Here is a 14,857-nt window from a genome sequence, read left to right as displayed (position 1 = left end):
TATCACTGACACCAGGGCCCCATTTAATAAACATTACAATTCAACAATTTTGTAAAAAAAGTGACATATTTGTAAAGTTTTGCTACAAGTGCTGTTTAATAAAACCTACAAATAAGTAAGAAACCTACAATTAGAAAATGTACAATTGTAACCATTGTAAAAGCCGTTTAATAAACATTTAAATATGTAAAAAACGCCTGTAGTTTACAATGACAACATTGTACTCACAAATTTGTAATGATAACTTACAATTTACATAAAATGTAAATTTTCAACAAGTTCTCTATCATTTGGTTTACCGTTTAACTGTTTAATATTAAGTATGGAAATCAACAAAAAAATTAAAATTTTATCTCTCATTTATGTAAATAAGGATATTTTGTTTGGTCTGTTTAGTGAAAAATTAATCGCACGAGATTAAAATAAAGAAGTGGATAGAGATTGCCGAGCAACTGAAATCCTTGAATATGTATAAAAAAAGGCTAGAATACTCCATATGCATCTGCTACCACATGATATTGAGAGCCACAGCTCATCCAGTGCAACGCACACAAAATCTGTTCAGTGTGTGAAAGAGCTGCATTTCTATTAGTCTCACTTTGAAGATAACCCCCTATTTGGCCTATTGCCCTATTCTTAAAAGTAAATATTCGACGGTAGTTATGCTCACCCGGAATTTTTCATTGAACGTAAAATCCGTTACATCCAAAGTAAAATGTATCCTTTTACGAAAAAATCGTCGATATTCATAATCGTCCCATTACTGTCACTACTAGTTGTTAGAACCATATTTTTTGATTATGCAGATCGTAAAGCACACTTCAAATCGAGTTTTGACACAGCATTAATCTCCTGTCAGAATTGTACTACAATTTACATAATATGTAAACTTGTAATTACAATTATGTGTTCAATAAAGCACATTTCCTTACAAAATTGTTAAAAATCACCTGTCAAGTGAAAATGTTTATTGAACAGAAATATGTAAAATTGTAGCTAAACTCCTACAATTATGTAAATTTTCCACTATGACAAATTTGTAACTTGTAATTTTTATTGAACAGAAACTTGTAGAATTGTAAATTGTCGGTACAATTTACAATTTGTATTGTTTATTAAATGGGGCCCAGCAAGCTTGAATACTGTTTTTTACATAGGTACATACATACAATCACGCCGGGCCCCATTTAATAAACAATACAAATTGTAAATTGTACCGACAATTTACAATTCTACAAGTTTCTGTTCAATAAAAATTACAAGTTACAAATTTGTCATAGTGGAAAATTTACATAATTGTAGGAGTTTAGCTACAATTTTACATATTTCTGTTCAATAAACATTTTCACTTGACAGGTGATTTTTAACAATTTTGTAAGGAAATGTGCTTTATTGAACACATAATTGTAATTACAAGTTTACATATTATGTAAATTGTAGTACAATTCTGACAGGAGATTAATGCTGTGTCAAAACTCGATTTGAAGTGTGCTTTACGATCTGCATAATCAAAAAATATGGTTCTAACAACTAGTAGTGACAGTAATGGGACGATTATGAATATCGACGATTTTTTCGTAAAAGGATACATTTTACTTTGGATGTAACGGATTTTACGTTCAATGAAAAATTCCGGGTGAGCATAACTACCGTCGAATATTTACTTTTAAGAATAGGGCAATAGGCCAAATAGGGGTTATCTTCAAAGTGAGACTAATAGAAATGCAGCTCTTTCACACACTGAACAGATTTTGTGTGCGTTGCACTGGATGAGCTGTGGCTCTCAATATCATGTGGTAGCAGATGCATATGGAGTATTCTAGCCTTTTTTTATACATATTCAAGGATTTCAGTTGCTCGGCAATCTCTATCCACTTCTTTATTTTAATCTCGTGCGATTAATTTTTCACTAAACAGACCAAACAAAATATCCTTATTTACATAAATGAGAGATAAAATTTTAATTTTTTTGTTGATTTCCATACTTAATATTAAACAGTTAAACGGTAAACCAAATGATAGAGAACTTGTTGAAAATTTACATTTTATGTAAATTGTAAGTTATCATTACAAATTTGTGAGTACAATGTTGTCATTGTAAACTACAGGCGTTTTTTACATATTTAAATGTTTATTAAACGGCTTTTACAATGGTTACAATTGTACATTTTCTAATTGTAGGTTTCTTACTTATTTGTAGGTTTTATTAAACAGCACTTGTAGCAAAACTTTACAAATATGTCACTTTTTTTACAAAATTGTTGAATTGTAATGTTTATTAAATGGGGCCCTGACCACAATGCCAACTTCAGTGCCACACTTGGCAAATAACGCTCCGCGCACACGGATGCAACAGTTGCAAGGCGACATTTTTTGTCTCTGTCGTGCATCTAAGGAGTGACGACAGAGACAAAAAATGTCGCCGTGCAACTGTTGCATCCGTGTGCGCGGGCCCTAAGGGTTTGACAGAAAACTATCTACCCCTAAAGTTGCAGGCCTCCATAGGTTATAGCGATGATGGTACCACCAGGCGATAGTTTGAGGGCAATAAAACAACTGTTATTATCTTACTCAATATATTAAAGCTACAATTATAGCTAAGTATAATCTAAGATCCACAAAAATATGTATATATATAAATGAAACTCCGCTCAATCTCACGCGCACCTTACACTTTACGTGGCTTGTTTGGTAGAGTTGCTGAATAATGTAATAAGTATGTAATTTTGGATGGACAACAATACAACATAACGTTGTATGCTTAGTTTGTTATTTTACAGTACATACCACACTAGTGAGATATTAACACACGAACCTATTAAAAAAACATTGGTCGTAATGTACTGTAAAGCGTTGCATGATACGATATAAGTGCGAAAATGTTATTCGCAACTCGTGTCGATACAGCACCTTTCGTTCACGTTTTAATTTATCGCTAGTCATTTGAGTTTGCCATTTTTCGCACTTGTATCATAATAGTGCATTACGATACAAGTGCGAAAAAGAGGAAGTTCGAAACGAGTGGCCTTTTAAATCGACACGAGTTCGACCTGACAAGAGATGAACCACTTCTCGCACTAGTGCGTAAAAAAAGCACTACCTGTACTGAAAAGTACTATACTGTAAAATGCGCTTAAAAGTGGATGGTTTCCTCGGGATCTTATTCTTTACTTCACATCCAACATATGGAGGGTTTACTGTAGGCTATGGAGGGTTTACTGTAGGCCTAGCACATGATGGCCGCGGGAGTATGTCGCCGCGAGATAGATGACACGTCTTTGTCTAATTGTATTAATGACATAAGGACAGGTAGTCTATCTCGCGGCGACATACTCCCGCGGCCATCATGTGCTAGGCCTGCTGGTGAAACACGATAAATCGACATAATTTTTCTTTGAAATAAGAACATTTGCGGAATTTGCACATAGTTCGAATTTCAAAAACCAGTTTCACCAGTAAACCCTATGGCACCAGTAAACCGGGTTTCACCAGTAAACCTATGGTAGTTTTTTTATTTTATTTGACTATAGTATAATATGTGGTTAACACATGCTGGCACTATTTCTTAGAGCCGCCGAAGCCACAGAAGCCCATGATCTGAGCGAGCTCGGACTGCGCTGGAGTCTCTTCTTCTTGCTCGTCACCCTCCTGTAATTCAAATAAACAAACATTATGGACCATTTTATACTGTTACAGTCGCACAGAAGTGGCAGTTAAACATTACTTCACATTTTGGAATTTGAGCTAGGGAATGCAGATAGGCAATATTCAACTGATTAACCCTTTGATCACCAGTAATGCCTAAACTTGCTATGGCGGACGCTGTCAAAGCAATAGGGAACTTGACTGTAGTTAAAATAAAATATTTTATACCATGCACGAAATAAAGCATCAGATAATTATAAGAAAAACATGGACAGAAGTTATTTTTAAATCCAATTTCTACACTTTCGCAACCAGGCAAAATTTGGAACAATACGCCAGAAACCGACAGAACTCGCTAGTCGAGCAAACGACGTGCAACTCAATGCCGGACGCCGCGAACCCGCTAGTCGGGCACGCGGCGGACGCTCAGGGCTGTGCCAAGTTACTTTCGTATAAATACGTGGATAAAATTAAATCTGCTGTCTCATCTGTTTAGGCTCCTCGTTTTATCAATCATCACAATGCATCATTGAGGCAATAGGAAATAAATAAAATCACACAAAGTCAAAGCACATCACAAACCATTACGGAATGGCTCCGATTGCAAGTTTACACCGAGTCCGGTTTGAAAAAAACCCGGTCGCAAACTTCAAATAGATAAGGGATGGTAAACAAGATCTCTAGGGTTAAGTGTATGATAAATCATAAACCGTAAACTTTTGTCAAAGAAGTTGCGACTTTATTGTATGTGCAGTTGTGCACGAATGTACTAATTATCGTAACTATTCAAAGCTACTTGGTACGTTTTGCTTCCACGCAGTTGCAGTGCAGTGCTGTTTTATGACTGACCTATTGTCTTTTTCTGAGAACTGCTTAGAAGTTAGAATGTTGTTAGGTACTTAGTTGAATTTCTTGGTTTATTTTTCTCTGAATTTTGTTTCACAAAAATCACCATGAGTATATCAATCATGAGTACTCATGAAATAGATGTATACCTATAGTTACTAAGTATTCGTAAACACAAATTAGGTTGTACGATTTACGAAAATTCTAACTCCTATTGATACATACCTGTGTATGCAATTTAACGTAACCAACTAATAAGAATTTTTATTTTGTAATCGCATTAGGTAAAGTAAATAAAAATACAAAGTGAAGTAATAAAATATAATAATCAACTGTACCAACTTTTCAACCACATAAGTACATAATAATCAGAAAACTTACAAATTTTTCTGTTAGTGGCAGTGGCAGCCCTGAGGTAGCGAAGATGCAATGCTTGCTCGACTGTCGGGTTCTTTGGCGTCGCGTGTAGGTTTATAGAGCTTGCTCGACTACCGGGTATGCCGGCATCTGAGTAAAGTTTACGAAAACCCGAGTGTCGGGTACGCGGTGTCGAATGTGTTAAAAGTCAGGTAGAAATATATAAAGTAACTCAGTTGACCGTCAAGTCACTCAATTCGATTTCATATAAATTCCATATTAGCAAATCGTTAAAATTCGTTTTGACAGTTCTTAAAAAAAAGCTGATTTGACTAGGAGGCAAGTAGCCTATTGCCCGTGATGTGATATATTGTGTAATGGCACAGTATAAGGACGACTCAGTAGTTAATCTCCGGGCAGTGGCGACGTGAAAGGTACCTACTGCACTCGAAGTGGTTGAACAAAATTACTAAAAATGTTACTCAACATCATCCAAAGTAAAATGTTGTTATTTAATAAGTATTTGTATAATAATACCACATTATAACAGTCGAAAAACACAAAAAATATCATCTTGCATATTATCCTTATCCACGTTTATCCTAATCCGCTTGCATGTGTTGCGTACGTACACGACGCGATTGTGTGCACCCCGCGTGGCGTACGTTTGTTAGAAGAGTTATTGCAAAACAATGTCCCAATAAGAGACGGCCAGAGATAGAAAGAGAGGTGTACCTGCAGCTTGCGCTTCTTGTCACGGCGGCGCTCGCGACGCAGCTCCTTGACACGCGCCTCCTCTTCAGCAGCCTCGCGCAGCCGGCTGTCCAGCTCATATTCTCGGATCCTCTCCTCTAGCTTGCGTTTGTTGCTTGCGAATCTTGCTTTCACCTAAAATTGTAGTAGTAAAATGTTATTGATTTGCTGATTATGTTTAGATAATGTTTTATTAAGCCTCGAGGTTGACTCATAGAAGATACCTTAGAGCATTACCTTTCTGAACTGAAAGATTTTTTCTTTTGTGCCTAAAATCCATACTAATATTATAAATGGGAAAGTGTGAGTGTCTGTTTTTTGTCCGTCTTTCACGACAAAACGGAGCGACGCATTGACGTGATATTTTAAGTGGAGATAGTTGAAGGGATGGACAGCTACTTTTTGTCTCTTTCTAACGCGGGCAAAGCTGCTGGCAAAAGCTAGTATTTACTAAATAAACCTGGTCAGAATGTGTCCTAATTCTACACAAGCACCTATTATTTAATCAAGCTATTTATTTGTGTATCTTTGTCTAATTATCTTGACTTTAATGACTTATCTGCTAATGGATAACGAATGGGACTAATGAGGTAACAGACAGACACAAGTTACTATTGGAAAAATTAAACAATTGTCTGTTTGTATTTTTTGTTAGTTTTTTTTTGCAGAATAAAGTCAGAGGTTCCTTTTTTGGATTCACAGTAGGTTAGCAGTACCAGCTACTTATTATATAGGTGTACAAGTGGTATGAATAATAAATAGGTTAGGGGTTACCTGATCCAGTGAGCTCCTTTCAATCTTCATAGACATGCCAAGATTGCGCTGATGCTTCTTGCCATTGATATGGTCCAGAAAGTTAATTGAGTCCTTAACAACGCAGTCACATACATTGCAGTAGTAGCCTCCAGACTGGGACGTGGGTGTGTTTTTTGTGATGACAACACTCTTGCCGAGTTTCGAGTCCAAGTCTACTTTGTACTCTCGCTGCTTGAGGAGCTCTCTTTTTACTGGAGGTACTGGAAAATGCAGATTCATAGGTAAATACGCTGGTATATCTTCTAGTATTCATTATATTAAGATGCAGTAGTAGTACCAGTAAAAAGTAAATTAACAATTTATAAGCATCCTTTCCATTTGCTTGCCTATAGTGTCAAATTACTTGTCATCACACTTAAAACAACAAGAATTGTGAATGACTAAAAAGAAATGGCAAATGATATGTAAGTGAAAAAGATCTTCTACTACTAACTTGTTTGGCAAAATCATTTGTGAAACAACACAAATCTTAAAATTACATTGTATATAGAGGCAAAGTAAGGATGCAAACTTGGCAAGTAATGTACAAGCTCTTAAACAGAAAACTATAATATATTGATATACAAAAGACCTAAATAGTGAAGCAGCTCGGGGAATAGAAATGTAAAATTTTTCAGTCAGCTTTATACATTTTCAGTGCTACAAAGTGTTTCTAAGCATAATCAGTACCTACCAAAGTTACTAAAGGTAAAATAAGTCCCATACCTTTCTTCTTAGAACGCTCCTCTTCCTCTAGCTCTGCTTTCAACCTTTCTGAAGCGATCTTCTCGAACTCATCTTTGTCCCACTTCCTACGGTGGTCGTCAGGTCTCATACTCATTTTGAAGTACTTTTGGAAAAAATACCACGGATTATGAAGTCTCTAGGATTAATGAAGATGAATAGAATATCACAACAAAACGAGGTATTTTGGTTCACGAACCTTCACTGTGATGACAGCACAACTGTGTTACAGATAAGACAATTTTTTTTTTTTTTTTTTTTGGGATTTTATGGCCTGGTTACGAGACCTTTAAGCCACTGTGACGTTTGTTTGACGTTTGCGTGTTGCCAGTAATAAAGTTTAATTACCCTAAAAGGGTGAAGTGAACTTCTGAAAATATACTCTGATACTATCTCATCTCGTCAGTAGAAAAAAGCGGCAGAAAAAAGGCACCGAGAGTTTAAATCAAGATTTTTGTGCCTTTTCGGGCGCCACGTCGAGTGATTGTTTTCACGACCGCGGGCCTGTGCCGCGTGGACCTAATTGGCCCTTTTGTCTGCAGTCTGGCAAGCCGTTTCCGTCACTAGAAGAAAGCGGCAAATAAAAAATGCAAGCGCGAATGTTTATAGACAGTCTATTATCAAATAGAGAATTTCGCGCCTTTTTCTGGTGACAAACTCTGAACGCAATCAGTTTTTCTCTTTTTCGCTCTTACTTAAATAAATAAAAAATGCGAATCGGGGTCCAGACTCGCGCCCTGAGGGCATCCTACCCAAAGAATATAATACTCACTAGGAGAAGAACGCCAACTCCATACAAAAAAATGCCCCCTTCCCATCGCACGCACACTTACAAAACCTTCACACGTTTATAGTATAAACTTTATACTAGTGGCGGTCTCAAATAAAGTCCAACGGACACTAATGGAACTAAAATTGACAACAACCGGTTTAGCGGTTGCAGGTAGTAATTTTATCGATAAACATAATTCGTGGGTAGTTGACTTTTGTTTTTAGTATAATGAAATAAAAGGCATATTATTTATATTTCATATTTTGTTATTTATAAACACATATTTTACACATGGAGATAATACACCGAAGCATCGAGCGTCATAATCTGCCACCTTATTTAAAAATTTCACTACCTAATAGAAATAACAAAACATAACTTTCCGCACACACGTATACAGAGACAGACGGTCGAACACAGTGTGCAACTTACGAGTTTCTACCAAAGAGTAGTATGTATTATAATGTTTCTACGATACCCATACTACTGTACCTCCGGATACAGAACCCTAAAAACGAACTATTAAAGAATCTACAGATCAGTTTCTGCATTTAGATTAAGAAAACACTTATTATGGAAATTGATTCGAAATTGATAAAAGCAGAAAGAGGCAAGATCTCACAGAATTACTACTACGGTCTACATCGCATTTAGATGACTTCGTTATACGGCCAGGCTATCGATTGCGACCTCCGCTGACTAGAAATAAGCCATTTTGCTCCGAGCTAGGTAAAAACTATTAGCTTTGTCGTCGAGCTTTCTTTGAAGAAGAATTGCGGTGCAGGCAATTTCCATATATAAACATTATCGTGCCGCTGAATAGTGTTTGGGATTTTGCTTACGTAACTGTACCGATTTATTATGGAGGTACTTTTACTGGACAGTAATATATGATCTTCAAAATATAATATATACATATTATAGGTGCAGTTTAATTAATTACAAAAGCTTACACAATAATTTATGCTTAGTTATTAATTAGTTGACTGTTATACCTATTGCCTAATAGCAGTAGGTAATTTTTAAATACCTAGTGAAAAAGGAGCAACGTTGATTTATGACCCGTCCTTTTTTAGATATACTTAGCTGGTTTGTAGAATGGACGTTTGATGACATTGAATCATAAATGATTTTTAAATTGATAGATTTCGCTTAAATAGTTTGAAGTTTTATATTTAAGATTATCTTATGTTGGTGTGGTGAAAAATTTTATGGTTCACTCGGTGGCAAAATTTGTTGAAGGTACGTGTAAAAAACTCAACGCTCAATATTTCTCATTCTGAACCACTCGCTACGCTCCGTTCGATATTGGAATCTTTCGCTTGCTCGGGTATCAATATTGGCACGAACGGTTAAAGAACAGCTTTGCCCCCTTGGAAAATAAATATCCATAAGCAGTAATCGAACCCCTATAACATAACTAGATAAATTGTGCTTCCTCAATGTTTCTGTTACACAGTTAACATTTTGTTAACAAAGTGTCCATATAAAGTAATTTATATCCGTCGGCAATAAAATAAACTAGATCGAGCAACAGCTAGTTCGCAGCAAATCCGTGATGTAAACGTTTTATAGCAGTTTTAGGGCGCGAACGGGAATATTAAATGTAAATCGAAGTTATATTGCGCATAAAATTCTTACTATTCTTAGGCTGTGATCTTTACTGGGACATCTACTCTAGCTCTACCAAGCTCGTGTCACGATGGCTTAGAATAGATTGAAAAGTGGAAAATTACTGCCTTGGGTGAGACTGGAACCCACGGCCATTGGATCGATACTCCAGCGCTCTGCCAATTGAGCCACCAAGACTTCAACCAAGCCAGCAAAGTTTTTCACCATAGGACAGGTCCTATTGGCCAATATGGTTAAAAACTTCGCTACAGGTAGCGACATCTACCGTAAGAGCATTAGGGTATACTTAAGTTATACTTACACTTCGCCGTTATTAATTGCCCGTTAAATATTGGTGCCGAGTACCTAATAATGTTTATTACCTTATTGAGCGCCCGTTCTACAATTACAACGAGTTCATAACGAACAAAGAATAATGATTACTTTCTATTGAAAGTGCTGAATTCAATGTTAATTTTTATTGTAATTTAATATTCTTATTTTTATTTTTTTGTACTCGTTTCTTGACTAAATTTTTTATTTGATATGCTTACGATGTAAGGACTATTATTATTATTAATGTTTTCTTTTTATTGTATCATTGACTGACATGTAAATTAGCTTTACCAATAAAATGATTATGATTATGATTATGATTACCTATCAGAGATCAGAAAATAGACACAGCATTGTCAATGTCACTGTGGTGGCCTATGCCACTGATTGTACACTAGCCCTGTTTTAAGTTAGCTTAAACTTGGCCTTAACATGAGTAGCGAAATATAAACGCATTTCCATAATATGTCAAACCCCAATCAGGCCCTTATTTTGTGTCTGCGTCTGGAAAGTTCTACCGGACAACTTTGATCCAGGTAGCGATTTTTTCTGAAAGGTAGCGTTCTTGATTGGACTAACGGTCTCGGAAAAATAAAATTGAGAATAAAATAATACTTGGTTCTGACTGTTCTGAGTTCTATGGTTTAATTACCCAAACCCAGTCCCAAACCGCGTAATACTCGTATAATACGAAACGCCTAGCGTTAAACGCATGCGATTAATGCTATCAATATAATGTAGGGGGAAATACGTATGCCTACGGTAAGCGCATACAATTTTGGTACGTACTGTGATTGCATGTGTTGAATGACGCAGCATTACTATAAGCATAAAAAACAACAAATTTGGCTGTGCCATATAAATGTGCGGCGTGACGTCAGTCGAAATGTATAAAACAGACAATGTTTTCGCGATTTGAGCATTGTTCCAATAATAAAAATTGTTCATTTTAACTTATGACCTCAAAAGTCACTATGCAGTTTCGCTAGTATAGGTACCAAGTATTACTGGGTGGCTAGCCGAATGGCACAATCGCTCACGAAACGCTCACGAAACGAAGCGCTAGTAGATATCTATCTCTATCGCGCTTGCGTATTGGCGCGACAGAGCCAGCGGCGTATCGCTTTCGTTTGGCGTCGGAGAAATGCCATTCGGCTACGGGGCCAGGGTGGCTAGCCGAATGGCACAATCGCTCACGAAACGCTCACGAAACGAAGCGCTAGTAGATATCTATCTCTATCGCGCTTGCGTATTGGCGCGACAGAGCCAGCGGCGTATCGCTTTCGTTTGGCGTCGGAGAAATGCCATTCGGCTACGGGGCCTGATAAAGGATTGACAATATTCATACTTGTTCATACTAAGAATTGTACCTCCATTTGTTAGCGCCGCCTATTAATATTACTACTATCATAACTACACATAAGTTTTTTTTTTTCAAATGTGATATTAAAATAAAGATAAATAAAATAAATAAATAAATAAATATTGGGGACAACTTACATAGATCGACTTAGCCCAGAACTAAGTAAGGCTTGTACTATGGGTGCTAAGCGACGATATACATACTAAAATAGATAAATACATACTTATATACATAGAAAACTTTCATGACTCAGGAACAAATATCTGTGCTCATCACACAAATAGATGCCCTTTCCGGGATTCGAATCCAGGACCGCGGCTCAGCAGGCAGGGTCACTACCGACTGAGCCAGACCGGTCGTCTATTATAATTATATGTAATAGTAGGCCATTTCAGGGGTAAACTTTTTTGTATGACAATGTCAGTCCCGGTATATATCGTCCTTGCTAGCACCTAGTACTTACAAAATAATTCAGTATATAGAAACCACTCGAAAAACAGTATGCCCTCTTCAGCCTAGTAATAAATAACACACCCAACCACAAAAACGTAGATCCGAAGTCAAGACCCTTTAGTGCGCTCTAATATCATTGTTTTGAGCTCGGAATAAATATACACTATGTTATCCAAGAGACGGGATAAAAGAAGCACATTTGTCTCGGTAAAATATAACAGTCGTCATAGCCAAGCATTGCCATAGACTAAAGACGTAGATGGCTAATCCCTGTGATATGCTTGGGACTTGGGAACAAAAGAATGTTTCTTTTTTCGTAGTCGCCATCTAGCGTCAAGTACCTACCTAGTGGTTGTTGCTACTTGACAACAGATGTCGCCATATACAAAAAGAATTTTCCATTAAAAATTGTAGCAGTAACTCCATTTTTAACTTCTGCTTTCATGGTCGACGAATATACCTCTAATTAATTAAAAAAAAGCGATCTCTCAAAAACCTTGTTCCTAAATTGAATCTTAGTGCACTTTTTCGTTTGTCGCTTACACGAGCAAATCTTGTCACTATAAAAGGCGCGAAATTTAAATTTTCTATAGGACGATAACTTTGGCCCTAGCTGCGTTTTTGTGCCAAGATCTGTTTGACCATCTACATATATGTACTAAATATCTGGGCAACCGAGCTTCGCTCGGTTCTGTTTCGTATCCCCATCATCATCCCCATGTGTCGCCATCTAGTTCAAAAATGAATAGTACCTACATCGAGCGAAAGAATTCTCAGCCTTAACAACACAACTACTCCACACGAGATGGCGCGCATTTCGCCACAAAAACTCAAATAGTGTATTTTCTGTTCGTTTTAGCCTTGACCTGTGTCGCCATCTAGTGTTTGCAATAAATTGTACTTACATCGACCGAAAGAATTCTGTCTTAACAGTACAACTACTGCACACGAGATGGCGCGCGAAGAAAAACGCATGAAAACTCGAAAATTCGCGTTTTCCGGGACCTAAGGATAAGTTAGACCGATTTTTCACCCCCAAAAACCCCCACATAACAAATTTCTGCGAAATCGTTAGAGCGGTTTCCGAGATCGTCAGTGTAAATAAATAAATATATAAATAAATAAATAAATATACAAGAATTGCTCGTTTAAAAGTATAAGATAATCAGTAACTTTATTGGTAATAAATCCGTTAGGTACTTGATGCTGTAACTCGCAATGAAAATAAGCAGCTGTCTGTATTTTTACATTTTTTACTCTTATGGCTGGGTAAAATATAAGAGTCCTCATAGACAAGCATGGGTTAATGCGACGAGATTGGGGACAAGAAGCCTGACGGAGCGTCGTCACTCAAACGCGGCCGCCCGTGACACATGGCAGGGCTATAACATTATTATGACGAGGACCTACATTTCGACGCAGATTATTATAAAGAGGGAAGATATGACAGAAAATTTACGGTTGACGACCGGTCCGGTCTAGCGCGTAGTGACCCTGCCTGCTACGCGGCGGTGCCGGGTTCGAATCCCGGTAAGGGCATTTATTTGTGTGAATGAGCACAGATTGTTCCTGAGTCATGGATGTTTTCTATGTATATAAGTATTTTCATATTATATACTAGCTTTTGCCCGCGGCTTCGCAAGAGACAAAAAGTAGCCTATATCACTCTCCATCCCTTCAACTATCTCCACTTAAAAATCACGTCAATTCTTCGCTCCGTTTAGCCGTGAAAGACGGACAAACAAACAGACACACACACTTTACCATTTATAATAATTAGTAGTATGGATATCGTTGTCTGAGCAGAGCAACACAAGCCTTCTTGAGCTTACCGTGGGACTCAGTCAATCTGTGTAAGAATGTCCTATAATATTTATTTATTTATTTATTAAAATCGTACCCTACTGGGGTACCTACCCCCAGTAGGGTACGATTGCGCTCGATCATTCTAGACGTCGACCATGTACGGACATGTATATTTTCACACAATATTATTTTTAATTTAATTGTTGTCTCTTCAACGGAGGCGGATTCTGTGAATTTACTTTTTAAATGTCAATTTTGTTTTGATTGTCTTGGAGGGTCAATACAGAACTTAAAACATTCACCGCTGAGCTACGGTTGTAGCGCTACAACGTAGCCGATAATATGAATTTCCTGTATAAAATGCGTCGGGGAGGAAAAACGACAACGTGTCGTGATTAGCACTGAATGTGTTAAACAAAAGACAATCAAAATTGAAAATCTGGGGGCCGATTTTTGAGTCTCACTGTCACTAAAATACCGGTTGAAAACGGTGAATTGCCTATTATTTTTAGTGACAATTTTCTGAATTCGAACGCCGTGAGATTCAAAAATCGGCCCCAATCCAGAATAACCAATGTCATCGGCTACGGTATATGTAGCGCTACCATTCAGTGCTACGCGCTACGCCGAAACGCGTCTAGGGCACTGTGCGTAACCGAATGCACAAACGCTCACGAAACGCCTACGATAATATCTCTTTCGTAGCTATCTATCTCTATCCCTCTTGCGTATTGGCGCGACAGAGCCAGACTACCTTTCTGCGGCGTTTCGTTGGCGTTTAGCGTCGCAGAAATGCTTTTCGGCTACGGGGCTGCTTCTGGTGGGACCAGTGCCTAAGGACTGAGATCCCGTGTTCGGGTCATTGCCAATGAATGTGTTCAAAATTCAAATATTATTGGCGTTTTCAATGATCATTGAATTTTACAGTGGCATATCTATTGTAGATGTGAATCCCTGATTTCGCCCTTTTGCCATCGAAATAGCAGTTATCTATCATGCCGTATCTCTTGATAAATAGTTTTATGGCGTTTTATATGTCTTTGCAATGTTACGACATGGCGAGGTGAGTGCGTTTAGTCTCACTTATCACGGCAGTGTCTCCACTTATGTTACTATGTGTATTATAAGCAGAGATCGGACGGATTTGCGACATTCTTAGTGACTTACGTCATTTTAATGACTTTTAGTATGAGATGACGCACAAAAATCCGATCTCTGATTATAAGAATACTAGCTTTTGCCCGCGGCTTCACTCGCGTTAAATTCGAAAATTGTGGAATGCTCCTTACAAACTTCCACCCCCCATTTTAGGGAGGGTAGATTTAGAAAGAGACAGAAAGTAGCATATGCCACTCTCCATCCCTTCAACTATCTCC

The 14,857-nt window shown here is 37.5% G+C and overlaps 1 protein-coding gene across 2 annotated transcripts; it reads right to left on the bottom strand.

The window, feature by feature from the left end:
- Positions 1–3,366: 3,366 nt before the first annotated feature.
- LOC125226052 (zinc finger matrin-type protein 2) lies at positions 3,367–7,360 on the bottom strand. Of its 2 annotated transcripts, XR_007177043.1 has the most exons (5): positions 7,123–7,360; positions 6,376–6,617; positions 5,584–5,736; positions 3,498–3,648; positions 3,400–3,462 (listed from the first exon to the last, which is right to left on the bottom strand). XR_007177043.1 is itself a non-coding variant. In XM_048129882.1 (4 exons), the coding sequence occupies exons 1-4, from the start codon at positions 7,235–7,237 to the stop codon at positions 3,559–3,561; spliced, it is 600 nt and encodes a 199-aa protein (XP_047985839.1). In that variant the 5' UTR covers positions 7,238–7,360; the 3' UTR covers positions 3,367–3,558. The 2 variants fall into 2 exon arrangements, 1 of the variants encoding a protein (XP_047985839.1); XM_048129882.1 differs by having other exon boundaries at positions 3,367–3,648.
- Positions 7,361–14,857: the final 7,497 nt, after the last annotated feature.

The sequence above is a fragment of the Leguminivora glycinivorella genome, chromosome 5 (genome assembly GCF_023078275.1).
Source record: "Leguminivora glycinivorella isolate SPB_JAAS2020 chromosome 5, LegGlyc_1.1, whole genome shotgun sequence".
In the NCBI taxonomy this organism is placed as follows: Eukaryota; Metazoa; Arthropoda; class Insecta; order Lepidoptera; family Tortricidae; genus Leguminivora; species Leguminivora glycinivorella.
This window is presented reverse-complemented; position numbering and strand designations above follow the sequence as displayed.